The sequence below is a fragment of the Aplidium turbinatum genome, chromosome 2 (assembly GCF_918807975.1).
Source record: "Aplidium turbinatum chromosome 2, kaAplTurb1.1, whole genome shotgun sequence".
Taxonomy (NCBI): domain Eukaryota; kingdom Metazoa; phylum Chordata; class Ascidiacea; order Aplousobranchia; family Polyclinidae; genus Aplidium; species Aplidium turbinatum.
Genome location: NC_137473.1, coordinates 35,447,033 through 35,468,360, shown reverse-complemented (window position 1 = coordinate 35,468,360; position 21,328 = coordinate 35,447,033). Strand labels below are relative to the sequence as shown.

Genomic DNA, 21,328 nt, shown 5'->3' with positions numbered 1-21,328 from the left:
AATTTTCCTGCGAAACAATGTCAATCATAAGTTTCCGAGACAAGGCTATATTTTCACGTTTCGCAGTTGAATTTAATGAAATGATCTTCCAAAGAATAAATAGCTACGGTATAATTAACTAATAGAGCGCCAATTGTCCTACTATTATGGCACAAAACGGCAGGTAGATTAAGAAAAAATACCTAAATTGAAAGTATGAGACCGTTCAATGCTAGACATTGGTAAATTGCAACTCTTTATCACCTATTAGCTAAAGTGGTTTTTTGAAAAATTCTTTGGGTTTTGGTTGAAAAGGGTGTTTTTTGTGAAGAAATTTGAAATAATTTTAAAATCAGACCAAATTGTACTGAATAATAATTGGATGGTCTTAACTGTGCACTTAAAAGAAAAGATTGCTGTACTGCTGGCATTTATCTTTCAAAGTGAACTTTGAAATTTAAATGGCAACAGAATTTCAATTTCACATACCTGGATAAAAAGAACCGTAAATACCCAAACTAAACTCATACTTTAGTTAAACTTTTAAAATATAAACAGACGTGATGTAGAATGTTAAAATTCAACTAATTTACAATTTAATTTAGTACAATGTTCCTGTCTTCGAAGAAAAAAAGCAGACAGTGAAAAATATCCTTTATTTGCTGCATTTTAGGTTTTGTTTATACTACGTATATCGAGATATTGATCCAACTACAAAGCTTTGTATTTCCAGCTTTGGAGCGTCACCTATCACAGCTGGTTGACCTTCGTTCTCCTCTTGTGGTCTTGTGTTCTTTGGATGACCAAAGACAGAGCGAAGTACACTCTTTACAGTTCGCCTGCTTTCGTTATCTACGGTGTAGGGTTAGTCTTACTGCAGGTAAGAGTTAAAATGAAAAAAAAGCGCTGATTAACTTAGCCAATGGCGACCTATAGATTAGCCTATTTTCACTCTAAGCCTATTTTCACTCTAAGCTACTGCTGACCATGTCGTTCTCGAATGTCCGATCTATAAGGCACCAAATGGAACGCTTGGTATAGCAACGCTGGACGAAGCTACACTCACCTGGCTCTCCATCACCTGCCCTGAAATTTGATTTGATCTAGTCTCAAACGAAAGAAGAAGACTCTAAGCTAATTAGCTGGCTGCAGATTTCATTCAATTTTAAGTTTTATTAGTTTGAAATTATCGTCCTTTGCGTATTAGGCTTTTTTTCCTTAGTCGAGATGGGTAGTTTGAATTGTTTTTCATCGAGCACAATCTTCTAGGCCACTCTTTTCCACCTTGAAAAATTCATCTTTTTTACATTGGTTGAACATCTGCAAACGTAAGATTGATGTAAAAAGGACTAAGTTTGATAGTTGAGTTTCGACCCTATATTTGCCAATGCACACAGCATTTATCCAACCCAATCTTGCTCTTCTACTTCTTTAATGTTGTAAAGTAAAAATGTGCTTTCAGATTAGACTGAACGCTGATATTGAGGGTGACTGTCATAGCTCTTTCAAACAGTTATTGAAAACTTTTAAATTTCAGTATATCTATGCCCTGGACCTAACGGAAGCTGAACTACCAACAACTATAGTTCAAAAGTCTGGTAATGTTTTGTTTTTAACGGAGTTTGGACTACGTCGTTTCAACAACCCCTGTCTACATCTTGGTGCTCAGGTAGGTGTTTGTGTTTTGTACAGTTTGCATTTCATCTCGTATACTGGAGATCTTGTTTAAGATTAAGTGATCTGACATTCAATGAAGTTGCAAGTTTGATTGTTTTTCAGCTGAAATAGTCGTTAAGTGATGAAGTTAGAATTCAATTTTGGTAGAGAGGTGATTTTTTTTTAACCATAGTCCAATAAATCCTAACAACCAAACGGCATTTAACATAATAACATAAAAGTTAACTAAAAATTACGAATGTTTTCGGCCATACTCATGTTAGCCCTTTTTAAGTAACCAACTGACTGATGTTCTTCATAAATTGAAATAACAGGTCTGATCTACATACACAAAAATCGAAAAAAGAGACGCATAAGAATGAAACGGCAAGGCAGAGGAGAGACAAAATCACATGACGCTTAATTGCATAAGAAAAATAACAAATCAATGACGCAAAATTACGTGAAAACATTTAGCAGATAGGAGGCAACTCCTCTTGGAAATGTTGTGCAGTTTAAACAGAAAAAAATAATATAAAGTATTGCCAATGTTCAACCTGTTGATCCATCAGTTGGCTTCACCAACCTTTCCGCATCCACTGATCGGTTGGAAATGAGCAGTTTGTTTAATGATCTTTCTACTTTTTATTTTTCCTTTTTGTTGCAGATTTTATATCTTTGCGGCTTTTGGCTGGTTTTACACCAGTTTAATTACCATCATCTAAATTCTTCAGAATACCAAGGTAGGTGTCGCATAGTTTGTTTATTATAAGCATGTAGGCTTACCTAAGCATGTTGCTTTTTCTACATACAATATGTGAAGGTGTTAAAACGATGTAGACAGTTTAAATTGGTTTATTTTCTACGTTACGTTATGGAACAAAAGGTTCAAGAAAATCGTTGACGACATGAAAATAAAATTCGCCACAATAAGCCACTTGCAAGTTGCAACGTGTGGTAGTTTACAATGGACTAGTTTTTGGTTTCAAAATCTCCAAAAATGCGTTGTTTAATAGAAAACCAGTTCACATCTCTGGATCCATCCTTGACTGAGAGAGCAGCAGCTTTCATCTACGATATTCTCTGCAAATATTGGGTGTTTTTGGTGATTGGCTTTCATCTGGCCGTGGCATCTGAAGGCTCCCCCACTGGGATAAAGATCATATACATGGCCTTTCTATTATTGAACATCGTCACGTATTCTGTAAGTTACTTCAAATTGCAGAAATCAATCGGAAATAATCAATAAAGCGAATAGGCTCATCAAAACAAGGATATTCGTATTTTGAAGTTGATTAAGATTTTCGCATTAGGAAACATCCTGGCTCAGCCTCTATGGCCAGAAATAAATGTTCATAAATGAACACTCGGGCATAATTGAAAATTAACATTGCCCACGCAAGCGCCTTGATTTGAATCGATTGTGGCTCATGATGCAAGAGTTCTACTCGACGTTTGACCAGTCGTCGGTTCAACGCCCACTGCGAGCCCGATTCTGTGTCTGGCAAGTCACCCATTCACATGCTTGACGGTTGACTTCCTTTTTCGTGTATCTTCTCACTACAATCCTTCAAATACCAGACACCAATCCATTCACGAAAAAATGATATCTTTTAATCGTTGTAGTCTACAACTGCTTTAAAGTTAAGACTTAATTGTGTACATATGTGCAGTGTGCACGCGTAAACATGTATAGCGGAAATACAGAAGTGTTAGTAGCAACAAGAGATTATTCGAAGCAATTAAATTTTGTGCACGGAAAGGCCGTGCATGTGTCGTGGGGGGCTTGAACCGAAAAAGCAGTTATGGCTCGAAGAAACGTAACATCTACGTCTTTTTCTAGATTACCTGGCCTTTTTGGCGCAAAAGTTTGACCATGTACTGGACCATCCTAGTGGTATATACTATGCTCGTTCTTGTCCTCATATATACGTATCAGTTCAAGAGCTTTCCCGGCTACTGGAGAAAGTTCACTAATTTCTCGGATGAGCAGTAAGTTGCCTATTCTACTGCTAGTTTGGTTCAACTTCTGCTGAGATTTCAATCTATGTTGGAAATTCCCTATGACTCTCGTTTCATAGCGGTTGTAAAGTATGCGATTCCCCGGCGCAAAGCTAAAACTAAAGGTATAATGTGAAATACAACAAACTGCAGACAGTGATACTGTTTTGATCTCTTGGGTCTCTTCACTACAAGTGGTGTTAATACCACAAAATGCGTGCTGTATGCTAAGCATAACGCTCTGCTTAAACAATTTAAATATATGAAATTATTACTACCAAAGTAACCTTGACAGCTTGTTACACTCTGAATAGAATCATCAGAAGGTTCTGAAAAGAAAAAAAATGCTAACAGAGGGAGCGATACCACCATGAGAAAGCAAGTGAAATCAAATTAATACGTCTCTGTCCTCAACCTTAACAGCAACCAAAAAAAAGTCCACCAATCAGGCATCACACTATGCTTCGCAATTGAGTTATTCAAGTATGATGTGAAAGTTCTGGAAGGTTCATTTAAGAAATGGTTGAGAGAGGAGATTAGTGTCGAGTCTGGTTGAGAGCTAGTCAGTCGACCAATGAAGTCTAGATGAGATTTGTGCCGGGAAAGAGAATGCTTGATGAAGAATTTGGACTTAGAGTTTCAGTTGATGAAGAGTTCATTCATGTAAAAATCTTTTCAATATGGTAAAAGGGGGTCGGTTGAGATGACGTGGCATGTGTTGCAAAATGATAAGAACTGGGCCAAAAATCCGATGGGCCTTGGAGAAGGTTGTGACAGAAAAAAAAAAGGCCGAGGTTATCAGAGAAATGCAGTGAAGAGATATGTGTCGGGTTAGAAATAAGATGCAGATGACCGTGATAGTCGGAAACAAGTGACGTCGATTAATTATCGAAAAACGAAATTCAACGTTTCCTCGTCAGTAGAGGCCTATCGCTTAATTACTACTGTTGCTTCAATTTTTGTTTAGGTTGGCTGATCTCGGCTTGAAACAAACACCAAACACTGGAGAGCTCTTGCTGAACATTCTTATTCCTGCATTGTTTCTACTTACTATCATTTTGCAATTGCAATATTTTAACAAAAGATTTCTTCATGTAAGTGCAAGAAATTCCAAAACTAGAAGGGTATTAGAAATCTGAGCATTTATTAATCCATCTTTGGTCATTTGTTGTTGAGACATGTTAGTAAAGTGTAGCGTAACACATTGTTGAGTTATAGGCCCTACGATACCTTTGGTTTGTGATAGACGTTCACCTATGTATGCGAAGCTGTGTATCACAGATCGATAGCTGGTACCCGCGAGTCATTAAAGCTCACACAACGACAATGTATGAACTTATTAATTCAACCAAGCTTTGTCATTTTTATTTCTATGGAACATAAAAGCAACGTATTCTGGTAGTTTCACCTTTTTTCAAACGCTTTCAGTTCACTGATACCCCCGTCCAGGTCGTTCAACGTGCTGTGGAAGCCAGCGACCTCTCTGTGACGCCAAAGTCTGCCACTAGAAACAACACTACAGAAGCGGAGCGTGGTATGTTATGACTCATTGTCGAAATCATGTCATGACAAAAGTTTGTCTCAAAATTGACTATGTTTTTTAGCTTTAATCATAATGCAGAGTGTGTTCTTAACAGCATTTTTGTTAGTTGGTTAATTTTTTTGGTTGCATGTATATTGGCCAGAGGGTTTTGTGCACACAGCTCTTATCAATAATCAACATGCAAGCTTTTAATTTGATTGGAGTCTGACTTGTTCAGCTTGACAGCAGTTTAAGTTGCTGATATGTGTAGAATAGAAGTAGTTAATCGTAGTTTTTGTGTACGTTTTTATTTATTTTGGACAACTTTTGTGCTGCTCTTACTTTGCAAACGTTGACTAGATTTTGGTATTTTATAGTCGAAATTAGTTCAACTTCCAGTCGTTATTATAAACTGGCACGTTAGCAAGGCCTGTGCAATGTGCATAGATCGCTTTGGTATTGGCACTGTGGGTTGTATCCTGCAAATTAATTATATTCAATTCCATCTCCGCTTGAAGCAGATTGCCCATCAACATGGGTTATGTGTAGTATATATATTTTAATTTAAAGGGTGGGTATTTAGATTGGAAGATGCAGTAGAAAACATTTTAGCGATGAAATTTTTTTTATAATAATGTATGTTTTTATATGGCGCTGTATCCATCGCAGATATGCATTGCACTTCAGCGCCTTACAAAGCAGACGGCGTCAATGCAGCCGTATATAGGCGCAGCCGAGTACATTATTATCCCGAATCTAATTTTTTTACTGAATGCCAAGCAGAAACAAGGTTTAGTACCACTTTAAAAAAGGATTTGATATGACCCGACAAGGCATCGAACTCATGCCTACCGATTCAGAGGCGGACCCAGGCCTATCAGAAGCAGTTCATCAATGAGCTGATTTATTTACTGAAATAAAATTTTAGTTTATTGTTTGAAGCAGTCATCTTGCAATGATCTTTCCTCTGATTTAGATGAAAACCTTGAAAGGAATTGGTTCTCTCGAAAACTTAGCAAATGGCTTCCCGTCGTGGTTACAGTTTGGAAGGAAGTAGCGTCATTCTTGGTCAGGGGGTTGGAATTCCATCTCTGGAGACTAGTTTTTATTACCGTGTTTGGCGCAGCTGTTTGGCAAGTAAGCAGTGTTGTCATTGTAGTAAACGTTATAGTGTTGCTTTATACCAAAAAGTAAAAATACTTTGGAAATCACACTCAAGAAAAATTTTGTCATGGTTAATTGATTTTGTTGCGCTAATTAATTTTAGTATCAGACTGAAGAGCTAACGTGATTATCAGAGGTTTTACTTCATTAGCGTTTTATCACACCTCATTAAATGTGATCAACGTTTGTGGCAAGTTTTACAAACTTTTTCCAGCGAATTAAGCCTGAGACAAGATAATGTTTGAACTTAAGTGTTTCAACTCCTTTTGCTTAATCCTGATCGCAATGTGCTCAACTTGTGAGCATTTGCCATTTAATACACCATTACTTCACAGATATCTGCTTTGTACGGCGCTTTTATTTTATTCTGGGTATTGCTGCTGCCGTTTCGTAAGCTTCATTTGCCTTTGTTCTTGATATCATCATTCGCCGCTTCTCTCATCCTTCTCGGCATTATGTTTTACCAACTGCAGTTCATTGCTCCAGATGTGAACCTTTCTTACAACTGCATCATTCCATTTTACGTGAGTCCTCTTCGGTCGTCTCTGGTTGCAGCTTAGGAAGAAGTGCTATACTGTAATGTTGATGTTATTTTTACCACTTTTATATGATATTATCACGATATGTGTTGCTTTCGTCGTTTAACTGCAGAAATCTTTGACATACTGTATATGCGCTGTGCCGCTGTCTAGTAGGTTACATTACTTTCGCCTGAAATTCTCTTTACATTTGTTTGCGGATGAATACGAACAGCTGTTGCTTGGTTTATTTCAGGGCAAAAACGTTTCCAAGTTACATCACTTAACAGAGTGGATTGGCGTAGGAAAGATGAAGCCCGCCGGTAATTTTTTCTTTCATGTTCAGGTACGTTATGCCAGGTTTAATCACCGGGGGACCTATTGCATTAAAAATTCATGTAAATAGTAGCTTTTTTCTTTTATATTTGCTTATTTGTTTTTTGTTCATAAGCAACAATAACAACATGTGCATTTCGATTGAGCATGACGCTTCATTTCTTTCATGGTGTGAAACGTAATTCTTAATAGGTAGAAGTTCCATCACGTGCTGAATGCGTGAATTGTTATTGGTTAGAAGAACTGAGTGCCTCAATTTGGGGAAGACATTTTGAACTTGAAAACATGCTTCTCAGGCCGAAGCTATTTACCATCTCTATCAAGCGCAGTGACACATAACAATAAAACTCATAAACCTGCTGAATTAATCTCTTCTGTATAGGTGAGCCACCGTTGTGGATCTTGTTCTTCCGCTTCATTCTATCCAGATTTTTTGTCTTTCAATCTCATCAGCTCCACATCCTCCTTCGTGTAGTCTTTACATCTTCGCCCTGGTTCTTCTCTCCAGCTGGTTCATCTTTTTACAATCTAATTCTATTATTTTTTTGTCACGCATTTAGTCATGTACTATCCATTCCAATTTAATCTTATTCACATTTTTCTTTAACTCGCTCGCTTGCATGTTGCCTCAAATTATCTCTATTATTGTATCATAGTCTCATTGACGTTAAAAGATGTCTTTGAAAAACTAGAGGTGCGCTAGAGAAAAGTTTTCCTTTAAGCCTTTTTTTATGAAAGTTAATTCATAGAGATTCCCAGATCAAAGTCTTGGAGGGAAAGTTTTCTTCATTGATTTTCATTTTAGTGGAGGTCCCATGTGGCACTGATGATGAAGGGGTCTCTATAAATGTACTACTTGCATAACAAACCTCCATTCTAGGGATACATCGCTATCATTTTCATGATCGCTTTTGAACGGACCGTGATGCGGCGTCAAAATTGGAGCCGTTTGTGGCACAGCGACAGTGCACCTCAAGTGACAATATTCTACCCCAACGTAACTCACAAGGAAATGGACGATGGGCTTTTGAACTGCATAAAGTTTTTCGTCAACTATTTCTTTTTTAAATTTGGCCTCCAGGTAATGTTTTCTTGAGTAGTCCAAACAAAAAAGAAAAATGATATCTCTAGAGCAGTACTTTCCGACACAGTCCTCTGTATTAAAAGTTATTTTTCTGACGGCATACTTTGTATTGAACATTTTATTCTTAAAATATTCCCAATTTGGCATTTTATTTTATGTTTTACGCAAGCAATGGACGTCTCGATTTCATTTGTAAATGATCAAAAGTGTTTAATTTAGCATTCTATTCTTAAAACTTTGTTATTACAGTTATGTCTTGATACCAACAAGAAACTGGTTAATTAAAATGGAAGTTGGTGAGGTATCGAAAATTAGCCATCAGCAAAACAACTTTCTTTTATTCACGTGCTTGTTTTATTGTTGTTGCCTTCTTTCAAATTACAGAAATTCTTTAATCCGGAAGAATTACTAACATCAAAAAAGATTACTTACCTTGCAGTGATTTCTTTGTTTTTTGACCTTTTAGGTCTGCCTTGTGACGACAGTAATAACTATCTGGGTCCACACAGATATTTTTTCTCTATTCTATTGCATTCCGCTGATTATCATTCTTACGTTCAAGACAAGAGCATCTCTGTATAAGTAAGTATCTCCATTGGAAATGCACAGACATTGTATGTTTTTAGCCACCTTTTCACATTACAGCGCCAAGTCTGAAAAACCTCCAATGCATTTCATGCAGGCATGTTGTCAGTTCCAAATATATTTTTTTCTGTGTTATATTTTTCTGCTTTGTGCTACATTTGTCAAGTATGGCTAGTAGTCTACCTGCTTTAATTGGGCCACCTGAAGATGTCAGTTGTACTGACTAACTAAGACATATCATCAACTATAAGGCATATTTTGTTGTCACTGCGTGCAAGATGTTTTTGGGTGGAGATTACATGAATGGCAATTTTTGAGGTTTTTAAGTAGCCACTGTTTGAATTTACAGATTCTGGAGGATCTATGTCTGCATATTAATCGTCTTAATACTGTGGCAATATGCCTCCACGCTTGGAATGCCGCCAATCTGGTGTTTAAGTGAGTTGTTTGCGGCCAATCGGCTGTTTGTTTTTATACTACCTAGGCACCTGGGAATCATCTTCAGTAGCGTTGGTTTAGGTGGTTTGAAGATTTTTGGGTTACGTGAACGGGAAGACTTTTTTGTATATTATACGTACCGGCAGGGTAGGGTTGCTTGCCAGAAAATTGTTAACTCACCTCTCACTTTTGACTTGCCGCATCTTCTGTGCATTTTGACACACTTTTGTCACTCATCGATGAATAGTTTCCGAAATTCAATTCCGGTATTTCCAAGAGCGGAATTTCAAGAGCGGTGCCCCACATCCTTATGAAGTCATCATGAGCTAAACGTTTTGGATGTCCACTCTTTACCTAATACCCCACCACATTATACCCCAGGCTTTTCAAAAATTGATATGTTGAAAATATAACACACCCCATTGTTCAGCATAAAATGACGTCGCTATAATTAGAAATCTTTGCAGATTCCATATCTATTGATTAGTAAGTGATAATAAAAAAGAATAATCATGATCATTTCAAGATCACGAATACGCGTGGACGACGATCGGCTCCAACAAGACCATCAGGAACAGATTGGTCTTATGGCTTCATCTTCCCGACTACATCGTCACCATCAACAGCATGCCTTCCATAGGTAGGGTGATACCTTTTGCATCATTCCCAGCTAGAAAATGTTGAAACGATATAAAAATGACAATTTTTTATTAATCCGGCTGTCTTCTTGGTTGACTGGTGAAAACGTCTGGTCCGCGCTCGAATGGACGCGAATTCGACGCCCACCTTGAGTGTAAAGTAATGTTTTAGAAAAACACATAATAAATAATTTGACACTTCACTTGGTTGAAGAAGGTATTGACAAAGTTTCTTTGTTGCCAGCTGACTTTTTCCAACTCTTGTTCGTGGTCAGTCAGCTCTTTGTATTCCAAAATGAATCATCACTGACCACGTACATCGGAGACAACCGTTTTCTGACCGGAAGTGAACTGGACAAAATCACTGTGCTCAATAATCCTAAGAAGAACTTCATGCTCAAAGGGTAACAAAGATTGACAACTACTATGTGTATTTATGTTATCACGTAAAGGCATTGATAAGACATCTACGTGTTTTGCTGTTTTATTGCTAATAAATAGAATCCCTGTTGGAAGTTGTGATGGATTCGAGAAAGTAAGTAAACAATATGACAGACAAACAATATTATTGATGACTAATTAACGGGATTAAATGACATTATTCAAAATAGAGTTTTACCCGAAAACGTTTGAATTTATCATATGCGTTGGTTAGTTCATTGTCTTTTTTGAATAATGTCATTCAATCCCATTAATTTGTTATCAACTATACTTGTCTGCGGTATTCGATAAATTACTTCTCTCTTAAAGTTAAATAATATGAGAAGTTTACAGTTTAAGTTTTTAACTGAATTCACAGCTATTTTATTCAGCTCCAATTTTACCTTGATTTAATTGGTACCGTGTTTATGTTCTTACTGAGCCATCTTCTAGCGAAATTAATTTACATAGATGCAAACTTTCACGAGGTCATTTGCGAAGCTTGATGTGCTTTGTTAACTAATAATTTGAGTTTTGCAAGATAATCTTTTTCCTTCTAACAAAGACGTTGAAATTATGTAAAATAACAAGTTTTGCTTGTCGGTGACAAAAACCAAACAAAATTTTTTTGCCGTAAATCGTATTTACAAATGTGCCAAAATTGAGCCGAAACTGGCGTTGTGACAGGCCGCGGACACTGCTGGATCTCACGAAACACTTTGTGTTCAAATACACAATCTGGATCACGATGTCCATTATTTTCTTCGCTGGAACTTCGCGCATCTCAGTGTTCACTCTTGGATACCTTATCAGCTTCTTTTACCTTCTGTCCAAACAACAGGAACTGTTGATGGGAAAGCCGAGCCTTTTAATCAAAATCTTCACTGTTTTTTTGGGTAGATTTATTTTTGTGACTTATTTTTTTATTTTGTTTAGAGTTGCACTTATTTCATTTCTTATCCGCATGATGTTAATGAGAGTACGCTTATTATGTTAAACTTTGTTATAGAAAGTGAAAATGTGCAAGCATCAATTACCTAGCCTTGTGCAAAGAGTGCTCTTGTTTAGGTAAACATATCTGAGTTCGATACCGTTTCGTTTTTCACTCAGCATTGTAGAAATAATGCTAAAGAGTGGTTACGTGACACGATGATGTTCTGATTTGTTTCACGTTTACACAAGTTGCAATAATTTGTACAATTACACAGACAGATAACAATAGATAAAAAATTGACGGGATTGAATGTCATTACTCAAACAATACAAAAAGTTTTTATGTGCATAATAAGTTCAAACGTTTTCGAATGCGCTCATCAGAAAAATAGAAAATAATGTAAAAAGGGGATAGAGTTTTGCTGAAAACGTTTGAATTCATTGTGTATGTTAGTTTTTTTTTGACATCTTTGAATAATGTTACTTCATCTCAATAATTTGTTATCTATTCTATTTGTCTGTGGTGGAAAATTACTTCTCTTTCAATGTTATACTAATATCAGTTTGACGTCGTCAGGTTACACCGTGGCTGTGCTTACTCTTAAATCTGGTTTGCAAATTGCATCTTGCGTTTACATTGATATTCTCGCCAACAAGGCCTGTGTGTTCGTACAGTTCATGAGCCTTGTCTGTTCTGATCCGGTCGAGTACAACGTCATTGGTGAGAAACAATTTTGGTTTTTCAGGAAAAAATGATGTTTATTTTGTTTTTCGTAATCAATGTAGAATTGTTGCTATTAGGTATTTTTTTATTTGAAAGTAGTTTAATTTCTTCAATAGTCATCTGATACGATGTAGGTCGTCATCGGTTGAACCAGTTTATTCATACTGCGTTCTGTATTGATAGGTTGCTATAGAGCAGTCAAACTTTGGTGTGGCAGAAAAACATACCACAGTTCAAATTGTTACTGTCCCAAAGCTGTAGCAGTCCAACAGGAGGTTGAATTGAAATTTTGCAGCAAAGGATCTGTAATCTGTATGTAAAATGGCCTGGACTGAACACCGTGCATTTATTGTGGAAGATTTCATTAGAAATAGGGAATCTGTGACTCGAACGCTAAGAAGTTTTAAGACTCATTTCAAACTAAACCGTAACGATCCTGGTCCCAATCGAAAATCTGTAATGCTCTGGGTCAAAAATTTCAGAGCTACCGGTTCAGCACTAAAGCGAAAACCACCTGAAAGGCCTCAAAGTGTTCGAACTCCAACAAACATCCTTGCTGTAAAAGAGTCAATTTTGCGATCTCCTAGACCTAGTCGTTCAGCTCGCAAGCACGCCTCAGCATTGCCATTGAGGCTTTCCGATAGCACTGTTAGGCGAATTTTACAACTGGATTTGAAATTTCATTCCTACAAAATGATGGTTGCTCAAGAACTGCTCGAACATGAACCCGAGTATCCTGCTGTGAGGATATTCTACGTAATGTTGCTGCAAGTGCTGTTTTGATTACAAGCACACTTTCACTTGTCTAGTTGTGTTAACAAGCAGAATTTTTGCTACTGGCCCGAAAGCAATCCCAAAAAACTTCACAGCGACCGAGTAACTGTGTGGTGTACAGTTGCAAACTTTGATGTTTGGGGACCTTATTTCTTTGAAGAAGAGGATAAAGCTGTTTCAGTTACGTCGGATCGTTAAGTGCAAATGTTACTCCAATTTCTGAAACCAAAACTTGAAGAATTGAACGAAGAGGCTGCAATATGGTTTGAACAAGACGGAGCAACTGCACATACCGCAAAAAAAATCAATAGATGTTTTGAGAGAGATGTTTCCATCCCATATCATCTCTTTGCGTGGTGATGTGGGATGGCCAGCACGGTCGCCGAATCTTTCCCCCTGCGATTATTTTCTCTGGAGATATGTTAAGGCTGAGGTCTTCAAAACGAGGCCAACAATTATTGAAGCACTAAAAGCGTCTATTCGTCAAACAGTGGAAGAAATACCGCAAGAAATGACTCGCCGAGTATTCGAAAACCTCAGAAAACGCCTGCAACAATGTATTACATCTCGAGGGCGCCACCTACAGGATGTAATCTTTAAAACATAAATACATCAAATGGTAACCTTTTGACTTTGAGATGAGACAAAAATGTTTTGATTGCTTATAGATTTTGACTCTTTTTCCTAGTTTGAAATGTGGTAAGTTTTTCTGCCGCACCCTGTACAAGAAACGTGTGTAATTGTATATACTGTACTTGAGATGACACGATCAATTTAAATTGTTATTTTAAATCTTTTTTTTTGGTTTTCTATTAGATCAATCCACTGATTCTTGTGAGATTTCATACGATACTTCTGGATTGGGCTGGGATTTTGTCTGCTTTTTTTTTCTCTTGATCCAACTCCGCATTTTCTCGTCTTACTACTCCTTTCATGTAGCCGAGGATTTGCGAACCGCAATGCAACTTGCTGCGAGGTGAAATTTGAATTACAAAATCTTTTTAGTGTAGTTTAACATTGAAAGAATGAGTCGTCCATTTGTTTTTGCTTAACAACGGTAACTTATGCAGTTTGTACATACATTTACTCAGTAAATTTTTGTTATGGTAATTGTGTGTCGCAGAAGTACTTATATACCCTACTCTAGCATTTTAATCCGGTCACTCGTGCTGTCTACCGAACATCTGGAATCAAGCTGGTTATCACTTTCAACATCTTGTGGTGGCCTAATCAGTTGTCACCAGAACGATAAATATTTTAAGGTTCGTTACCCCATATCTTTCAGTCAATGTTAATGCGTGGGTGAAGAATATGAAATGACATGAATATGACGATATGAAGAATGTAAATCATAATGTAATTTGTGCCATGAAGAAAGAGTTTTTTGCTCATTCACTTACTTTCTTGCGATCTATTTTTGCAGAGGCGCCGAATTGTTCAACGATAAATTGATTGCAGAAGTAAAAGAAAGAGAAAAAATTCAAGAAGAAAATATAAATGCTATTAAAAAATCGTAAGTAGTTTAACACACAAAGTTGTTAAAGAAGGTGCTGTTTATTAAGAATGCTTTCCATGCATTGCAGTATATTACTTCGTAAATTTTATTTTGTATGCTACTCGCTCTTAGTATGCGCATTGCCGTGATGCGCGAAACGTCATTGAAGCAATAAATCAACCAATTTGTTGTTTGCTTTTAATTTCCACTTTCATCAGATGAATGTTGCAACTGGTGCTAGAAACGATAACTATCCTGATGAACACCCAAACTTTTCAGTATTCAAATATCACTCTTTTAAATCCCGGCATTGTTCAAATATTAGTCATATCCAAAATAAAAATGATTATTTAATGGAGCTAAAAGAAGGTGTGTTAAAGCTATGTTATTAAAGACGACGCTTACAATTAGGTGTTGTTTTAAATGAAAAGTTTTTAAACATTTTTTTTTTGCTAGGGAAGGCAGGGGTCAGAAGCAAATGATGACAGCCACTTCGAAGAAAATTGTGAAAATTACTCTTGTTTTAATAAACAGTTTGATTGTCTTCACTCTGTTTCATATATTGTATTTGTCTTCGAAGGAGGTGCATAAGTGAGTTACTTCTATTGGTTGAAAAACTAACTTTCATTGCTATTTCAGAATGGAGGTCATCAAAGAAGCTTACAAGTCACTGCGTAGAAATCTAGCCTTACAGAAAACTCACATAGATGGTGAGAATTTCTGATTTTTATATCGTCAGTAGTTTTAAATTTTAAGTATTGTCTTGACAACATAGTTAAACCCATTGAATTGTTATCTGTTTAACAACATCTAGCTACGCTGAAGTCATGCAAGGGCGTCTTTGGTGGCTAAGGCGAAGTTTTCAACTTTGGGCTTGTTTCAACTTGTAACGATTGGTCTACTTTTGGACTAGTTTTTGTAGCAAGTGAGCTGGAAGTTTTACTAGGGCCTGCTGAGTATTTGTAAGTTTTTGAAAGGCGTCGTAAGCAACAAAAGTTTGACAACCACTTGGGTTGGTACTCTTATCAGCAAAGACACCCGCTATTTTGTTCAGCAACTCGCTCTGGGGATTACTACATGTTTCATGACATTGCTTCGAGAAGGTACAACGTCGTACCCGAGCAAGAACAACAGGATACGATTATGAATCCTATTGATGTAAGTAATATCAATGGTTAAAGTTCTTCATTGTGTTTGATGTGGGACCGTGAGTGCATGATTTTATTGGAAACATACTTATAAAATTGTTTTTTTCTTTTATTGTCATACTGATTTTCGGAACAGATGCTGTATGTTGCGGACACCATTGGAATTAAGGAAGCTCTTGATGAAAGAAAAGAAGACAAGAAAAAAGTAGAATTGAATAGTAGAGGTAAGGAGAACTTTTTGAGTATTAAGAGCAATTGCTGCGCGGAAACAATCGGCCACCCCCACTAGTGGGGAACAAACCGACGATGGATTATGATGAAGAGCATAACGATAGTTTATCCTGAACACGATAAAATTACTTGTAGTTTCTAAAGACAGTTTCAGAGAATATTCTTTCCTGTTTTGCGATTGTTCCACGATCAAGTAGATATGCAGCGGTAGTGGCAAAGATGACGAGTTTAACGATGGTTGCCGGTAACACCATTATTATTGTCGGTAGCACCATCGTTATTGTCGGCAACACCATCGTTATTGTTGGTAGCACCATCGTTATTGTTGGTAAAACCATCGTTATTGCCGGTAACACTATCAAAAGGCGTTGGGATGGCGCAGCGGATAAGGCGCTCGCTTTTCAATCATGCAATCCTGGTTCGACTCCAGGCTTGTGCTGGTTGTTGACAAACACCGCTCACCTCTACCTAGGGTGCAATAAATAGGGTGGGCGTATTTGCTGAAGGATAGGCGGCAGAGATAAAGGAACTGCCCACCCTACTCGCGTTAGTGCCGATGGCTTAGTACAATAACTTTATCTCATCCCCGATGCTTGGTTTCAAGTATGGGACTCACCTTTACCTTTTACTATCGTTATTGTAGGTAATACAGTGCCATCGTCTTAGTTGATAGGCTATACACAATACCGGTTACAACGACGGTAATGGAGAAGATAATGAAGCTGTTTTCGCGTTTTTTTTAAATATTTTGTGGCCTGATAATTTCATAACGTTTTATAAGAATTTATTGCCAGGTGGTAGGGTGAGGTAAGAGTTGAGTGATTGTTCGAAACCGTCTGGAGGAAAAGTTTAAACAATTTACGCATCATTACAACGTGTTGTGTTACAAACTCGATTTTCTGTTTTTGTAGTTTTGGTTAAGCTCATTTTCATACATATAAGTAGGGCAAACATAGTTTAGAACTAAAACTTGAAATTGTGATTTTATGTTTGACAAATTTTGAACTTACTATTTGATTGTGACTTAACAATTTCGAAATCTCTCATAGTATCACTCTGAAAATTAAGCTGTAGACGATTAATAATCTTGAAATAAGGTAAAACATGAATTTATTGACTTTTGATTACCCACCTTACAACTGCCTGTCGTCAACGATCTTTGTTTTTATCTGGCGCCAGCTATCAAGCCACATCGTCTCATTGCAGCTAAATGTATCACCCTTTCTCTGTTGGTAGGTGTCACCATCAATGTGCAAGGCCTCGCGACCGGCTGCTTTGTATCTTGACCGAGCGTGCTGTTTTGATTGTGGAATTCTTTTGCTACATGTTATTATCGGCTACTGTCCTGTAGTAACCTCTGATTGCGAAACCTTTATTATGTGACGTATTTCTAGAACATTCTACCCTACGTGAAAATCTGGAAGCTTCTTTAATTTGCTTGTTTACGTGTAGTGCAACTTGACAGAACAAAGAGTTCTGTAACATTACGTAACCTTCTCGAAGTTACTAGACCAAACAACCTGCTATAAATGGTGGTGTAATTTGCGTAAATGATTATTATGAGTTGTAGATTGTTGTTGTCGTAGTTGGTAATAGGTGCAGAGATTATTGTTGATTGAGAGTTGAAGTAATTGAATTGGTGCTGATAGATGTTGTAGTTGAGAGAGTTGGTGCTGATGAGAGTTGGTTGAGAGAGAGTCGTGATGAGAGAGTCGTAGATGAGAGTTGGTGCTGATATAAATTGTGATCGAAATTAGAGTTACATGAAAAGCTGTGAGTGAACTTCGTTAAAGTCCTTCAAGAATTTTCATATATCATTTCACTAGTAGAACTACTCGACATTTAATTGACTGCTTTTCGGTAATATCCCATTAAACTACGTCATTGAACCTTTCCAAGTCTCTTTCCTGGTAAGAGATAGAAAGAAATCATGTTGCGGTTTTCACAGTTATCATTGTGTTGGCAAGTTGGCCCACAGTGAAATAAAAACACAAAGAAAATTACGTTTCTAAGAAATATGTTTAATTGATATTTTTCGGCGTGGTGGAATGATAAGTGCGTTTGACGAATAGATGAACGGTTTTCGTTTGTCGCCATCGAGAACACGTGGCTGTGTCTTGGACATAGTGTCATGTTTTGTACTATAGTGTGTCACGAGACATATAATCACGTGTTTAAATGTAGTTACATAATTTAATTTATTGCAGTCTTACCAACTTGAAATAAGTCTTTTTTTCAAGCGTAAAATGGGATATCATAAAGAAGCTAATATGTCAAATCATAAAATTTTTAGAAGATATAATTCATGATGATGAAGAAGAGGAAGAGAATGCAGACACAAATTCAAAAGAAGAGAACAGTTCCGAAGAAAGCATCCCTGTGGTGGACGGCAATGTCTATATCCGCATGAGGAAAAATCTTCCTGCTATGGATCCTCAAGGTCATATTTCTAGTAGTCAGATAGAAACAGATATTGAAGGAAAAGATTCTGAAACGCTTCATCATCACGAGGACACAGATTCTGAAGATGATGACGAGAATGAAAAAATAATGTCTTTTCTCGGTACTGTTCTTGTTTTTTATATATATTTTATTAAATTGTGTGGTTCGACTTATTTTTTCTTTTAAGCTAAATTTTTTTAAATTACTGTATTTATCTATTAGTGTAGAAAATAAGTTTTTACCTAAAGTTTGAATAAATGTTGCGTTCTAGCTTTCAGTACGGGAGTTAACATAAGAATTTCAACAACTAAACCTAAATAACATGATATGGGTTCTTCTGGTGCGTTTCTTCTGTAGTGACTAGTCTAGCATGACCTAGCCTGACCTCGCCCCCTGAAGAAGTCAGTCGTGTCTGATTGAGGAAACGTCGAAATAAAAGCAGATTATCACCTTATATCATACATCTTGTGACAGTTCAGCTCAGTTTGCACCAAAAGAACGCATATCATGTTATTTAAGTAAATGCCTGTTTCTTCTTCACCGTGTGTCACACGGCCGTAGCCCAGAGCATCACGCAAGCTCTTGCTCTATCGTTGACCTCGGCTAAATCTTGTGCAGAGCATCATGCTTTTAGGACAGAGCATTCGAGGAGATGTTGCATTGTTTGCCCCTGTCCACATTCACAACTTGTGCTTCCCAAAGAATATCCCCAGTGTCGCATTAACGTCTTACAGCTTCCAATACCAGCTCTTGAACGGTTGAAGCATCGCCAATACTTCCAGGGTTCACGCTTTCCGGGTGAATGCCTGGTGAACAGCCTCATTCAATTTTTAGCTAAACCAAATATATTGTGTGATTAAGATAAACTCAAGCAAGACGTGACTTTCGTGTGGGAGTTCCTCATGGTTTGCGTTGATTCGATTATTCTCTTTCTGAACCAACACAACAAGGACAATAGGAACGTCTATCTACAACTTTCAGCTGAAAAAGCGCAACTTTGTGCGCGGAACTTTAAAAAACAAAAGGTGGAGAGCAAAAAGTTGTTAAACAAAATTAGATCCTGTCGCTGCCCCATGGATGGTGGACTGTCTTCAAACTTTTACACTGAGTGCGAGTGCGAAAATGCTCTTGTTTTGTTTCGGATAAACTTTCTGTTTCTAAGAGGACTCAGTGGCGCTAAAAATCATCTTCATGTTATAACTAACTTCACTATACATTTGATATAGCGAAAAGTGCAATGAAAATACAACATCTCTAATTTCAACTTACGTACTTGATTTTTTTTTGTCATAATTACGGCGGCGTTTAACAAAGATACATTTCCTCAACATAATCCGCTCGAACAAGTCTTTTCACCACGAATTCAATCAAAATGTTTCTGCTGCCAAACATGTTTTGTTACAGGTTGTATCTCCACGCAGTTCATCCAGTGAGGTTTCAATTGACATTGACAACAGTGATACGGCCAGCATTCCGTCCACGAGGTAGCACAGAGAATCGCTGACTTCTATGGCGGCGTTTACGACTTGTAGTCAATTCAAATTCACAATTGAAAATGTTTATAAAAAATGTCCCCTTTTAAGATTTAATCTTCTCCGTTGCTTTGTTTTACGATGTAAATGTTTCAAGGACACGAGTTCGAAACTTGCCACGAGCGGAGTTCAAACAGCTTCTCACATTTTTGCCGATGTTTTTTACTAAGCTGTTGTTGTTCGCCATATTTTGCTGTTCACGTCTCAATGTAACCATTTCTATTTAACAGAAAGCATTTGAGCGCTCACGAATGTGTTCAAGTGAAACCAATCGATTTCGATAAAGACCTCAACAGACCCTTGAAGCTACTACACGCATCTTGGTGAGGAAATTAATTGATGTCGTTCTTTGGTGTGAAGGTATCAAAGCAATGCGAGTTGTGCGTTCTCTGAAACTTACTTTTCCATGAAATAGCAGTTATACTGGCTCAGAAGATAGTTAATTTTCGTTAAATATCCGTCCAAAAGACGAGAGACCAGGGTTGATTTCAATATAATCCCGGTGATTTATATAAATCACACTTTTCGCATGGAAACCAATGTTGACTCAGCAATTTTTGTTTATCAGGTTCATCGTAACAGCGAGAACGGACATGGTGTGTTACTTTTTGATCATACTGAACCTCATGCTGAAAGCATCGATCATAGCGTTGGTCCTGCCGCTTGCAGTCTTTCTGTGGGCAACTCTAAGTATTCCTCGGCCAAGCAAAGTCTTCTGGATGTTCACGATCGCTTATCTGGAGGTGCAAACAATTTGTTCAGATTTCTTGCATGAACATTGAACATGCACAATTTTATTGTGCAATTTACTTTGATTTTATTTCTGACCATTAAAGCGAAAACAACACGTGATAGTAACATCTCAAAGGTCTAACTAGAAAATGGTAGAAGCGGCAAAGCCCAAATGTTAAAAGTATTTAAAACCTAAATAAGACGCTAAGTGGCACGGTCGCACCGCCTTTTAGGTCAGTCATTTGATGCCTTGTGACATCTAATAGCTCTGCTAGAAAGCCATGCAATCGATTTTTTTTATTTTGCAATGTTCTGTTTCAGTTTAGTGTTGATGATAAAGGTACGTTGATTTTGCGTAACATTTTAGTGATTTCTGTTTTGATTCAAAATTACTTTAAAATATATGAAAGTGTTGCCACACGACCATATTTGGAGCGACCATAACGATTGATTACCAGATTTGAGCACGGGTGCATATCACCTATACCGGATATTAGCCAACCAAGTAAAAGAGCTATACAGTATACACACTCAACGATACAATCAAGGACAAAGAACCCGACCACGCGGAACAAATAATCCAAAGCAGCAAATCAGTATTCCATCACAGCAAAAGCCGTAACAAAAACAGATTAAACCGGAGACTACTAAAAGACCAGTCGCATAACATGACCACGACAAACAATCAAGGGACATCTCTTCCATCACTGACCTATCAAATTCCGTCAACGACCAAGAACGCACCCTGCTCATGAAAGGACCGAAATTTGCCATCAAGAAGCAACCAGACGAACGAACTATACTGAGCATCACATCGTCCTTCTGCAAACTGGCATACCAAGCCCGGTGGAGTGAATACACTGAAAATAAGCACCGATCTACCAATGGCGACGACGATCCATCGACAAGAATACCGCGGTTTCCTCGCAACAATGACCTTCACAAACCACCGCAAGCAAGTGAAGAACTAGAACAC

The 21,328-nt window shown here is 37.5% G+C and overlaps 1 protein-coding gene across 1 annotated transcript in view; it reads left to right on the top strand.

Moving 5' to 3' along the window:
* The window catches only part of LOC145788534 (piezo-type mechanosensitive ion channel component 1-like), a 50,690-nt gene that overhangs the window by 13,870 nt on the left and 15,492 nt on the right, over positions 1 to 21,328 (top strand). The window contains exons 12-38 of the mRNA XM_082600295.1: positions 713 to 859; positions 1,517 to 1,648; positions 2,303 to 2,378; positions 2,652 to 2,839; positions 3,479 to 3,627; positions 4,604 to 4,730; positions 5,065 to 5,170; positions 6,135 to 6,295; positions 6,658 to 6,846; positions 7,097 to 7,186; positions 8,057 to 8,257; positions 8,727 to 8,842; positions 9,195 to 9,283; positions 9,810 to 9,923; positions 10,166 to 10,325; positions 11,029 to 11,237; positions 11,852 to 11,995; positions 13,589 to 13,748; positions 14,196 to 14,285; positions 14,907 to 14,977; positions 15,322 to 15,425; positions 15,552 to 15,639; positions 17,940 to 18,209; positions 18,950 to 19,113; positions 19,493 to 19,572; positions 19,851 to 19,943; positions 20,189 to 20,363. Coding sequence (XP_082456421.1) covers positions 713 to 859; positions 1,517 to 1,648; positions 2,303 to 2,378; positions 2,652 to 2,839; positions 3,479 to 3,627; positions 4,604 to 4,730; positions 5,065 to 5,170; positions 6,135 to 6,295; positions 6,658 to 6,846; positions 7,097 to 7,186; positions 8,057 to 8,257; positions 8,727 to 8,842; positions 9,195 to 9,283; positions 9,810 to 9,923; positions 10,166 to 10,325; positions 11,029 to 11,237; positions 11,852 to 11,995; positions 13,589 to 13,748; positions 14,196 to 14,285; positions 14,907 to 14,977; positions 15,322 to 15,425; positions 15,552 to 15,639; positions 17,940 to 18,209; positions 18,950 to 19,113; positions 19,493 to 19,572; positions 19,851 to 19,943; positions 20,189 to 20,363 — 3,693 coding nt within the window. The remainder of the gene's footprint in view (positions 1 to 712; positions 860 to 1,516; positions 1,649 to 2,302; positions 2,379 to 2,651; positions 2,840 to 3,478; positions 3,628 to 4,603; positions 4,731 to 5,064; positions 5,171 to 6,134; positions 6,296 to 6,657; positions 6,847 to 7,096; positions 7,187 to 8,056; positions 8,258 to 8,726; positions 8,843 to 9,194; positions 9,284 to 9,809; positions 9,924 to 10,165; positions 10,326 to 11,028; positions 11,238 to 11,851; positions 11,996 to 13,588; positions 13,749 to 14,195; positions 14,286 to 14,906; positions 14,978 to 15,321; positions 15,426 to 15,551; positions 15,640 to 17,939; positions 18,210 to 18,949; positions 19,114 to 19,492; positions 19,573 to 19,850; positions 19,944 to 20,188; positions 20,364 to 21,328) is intronic.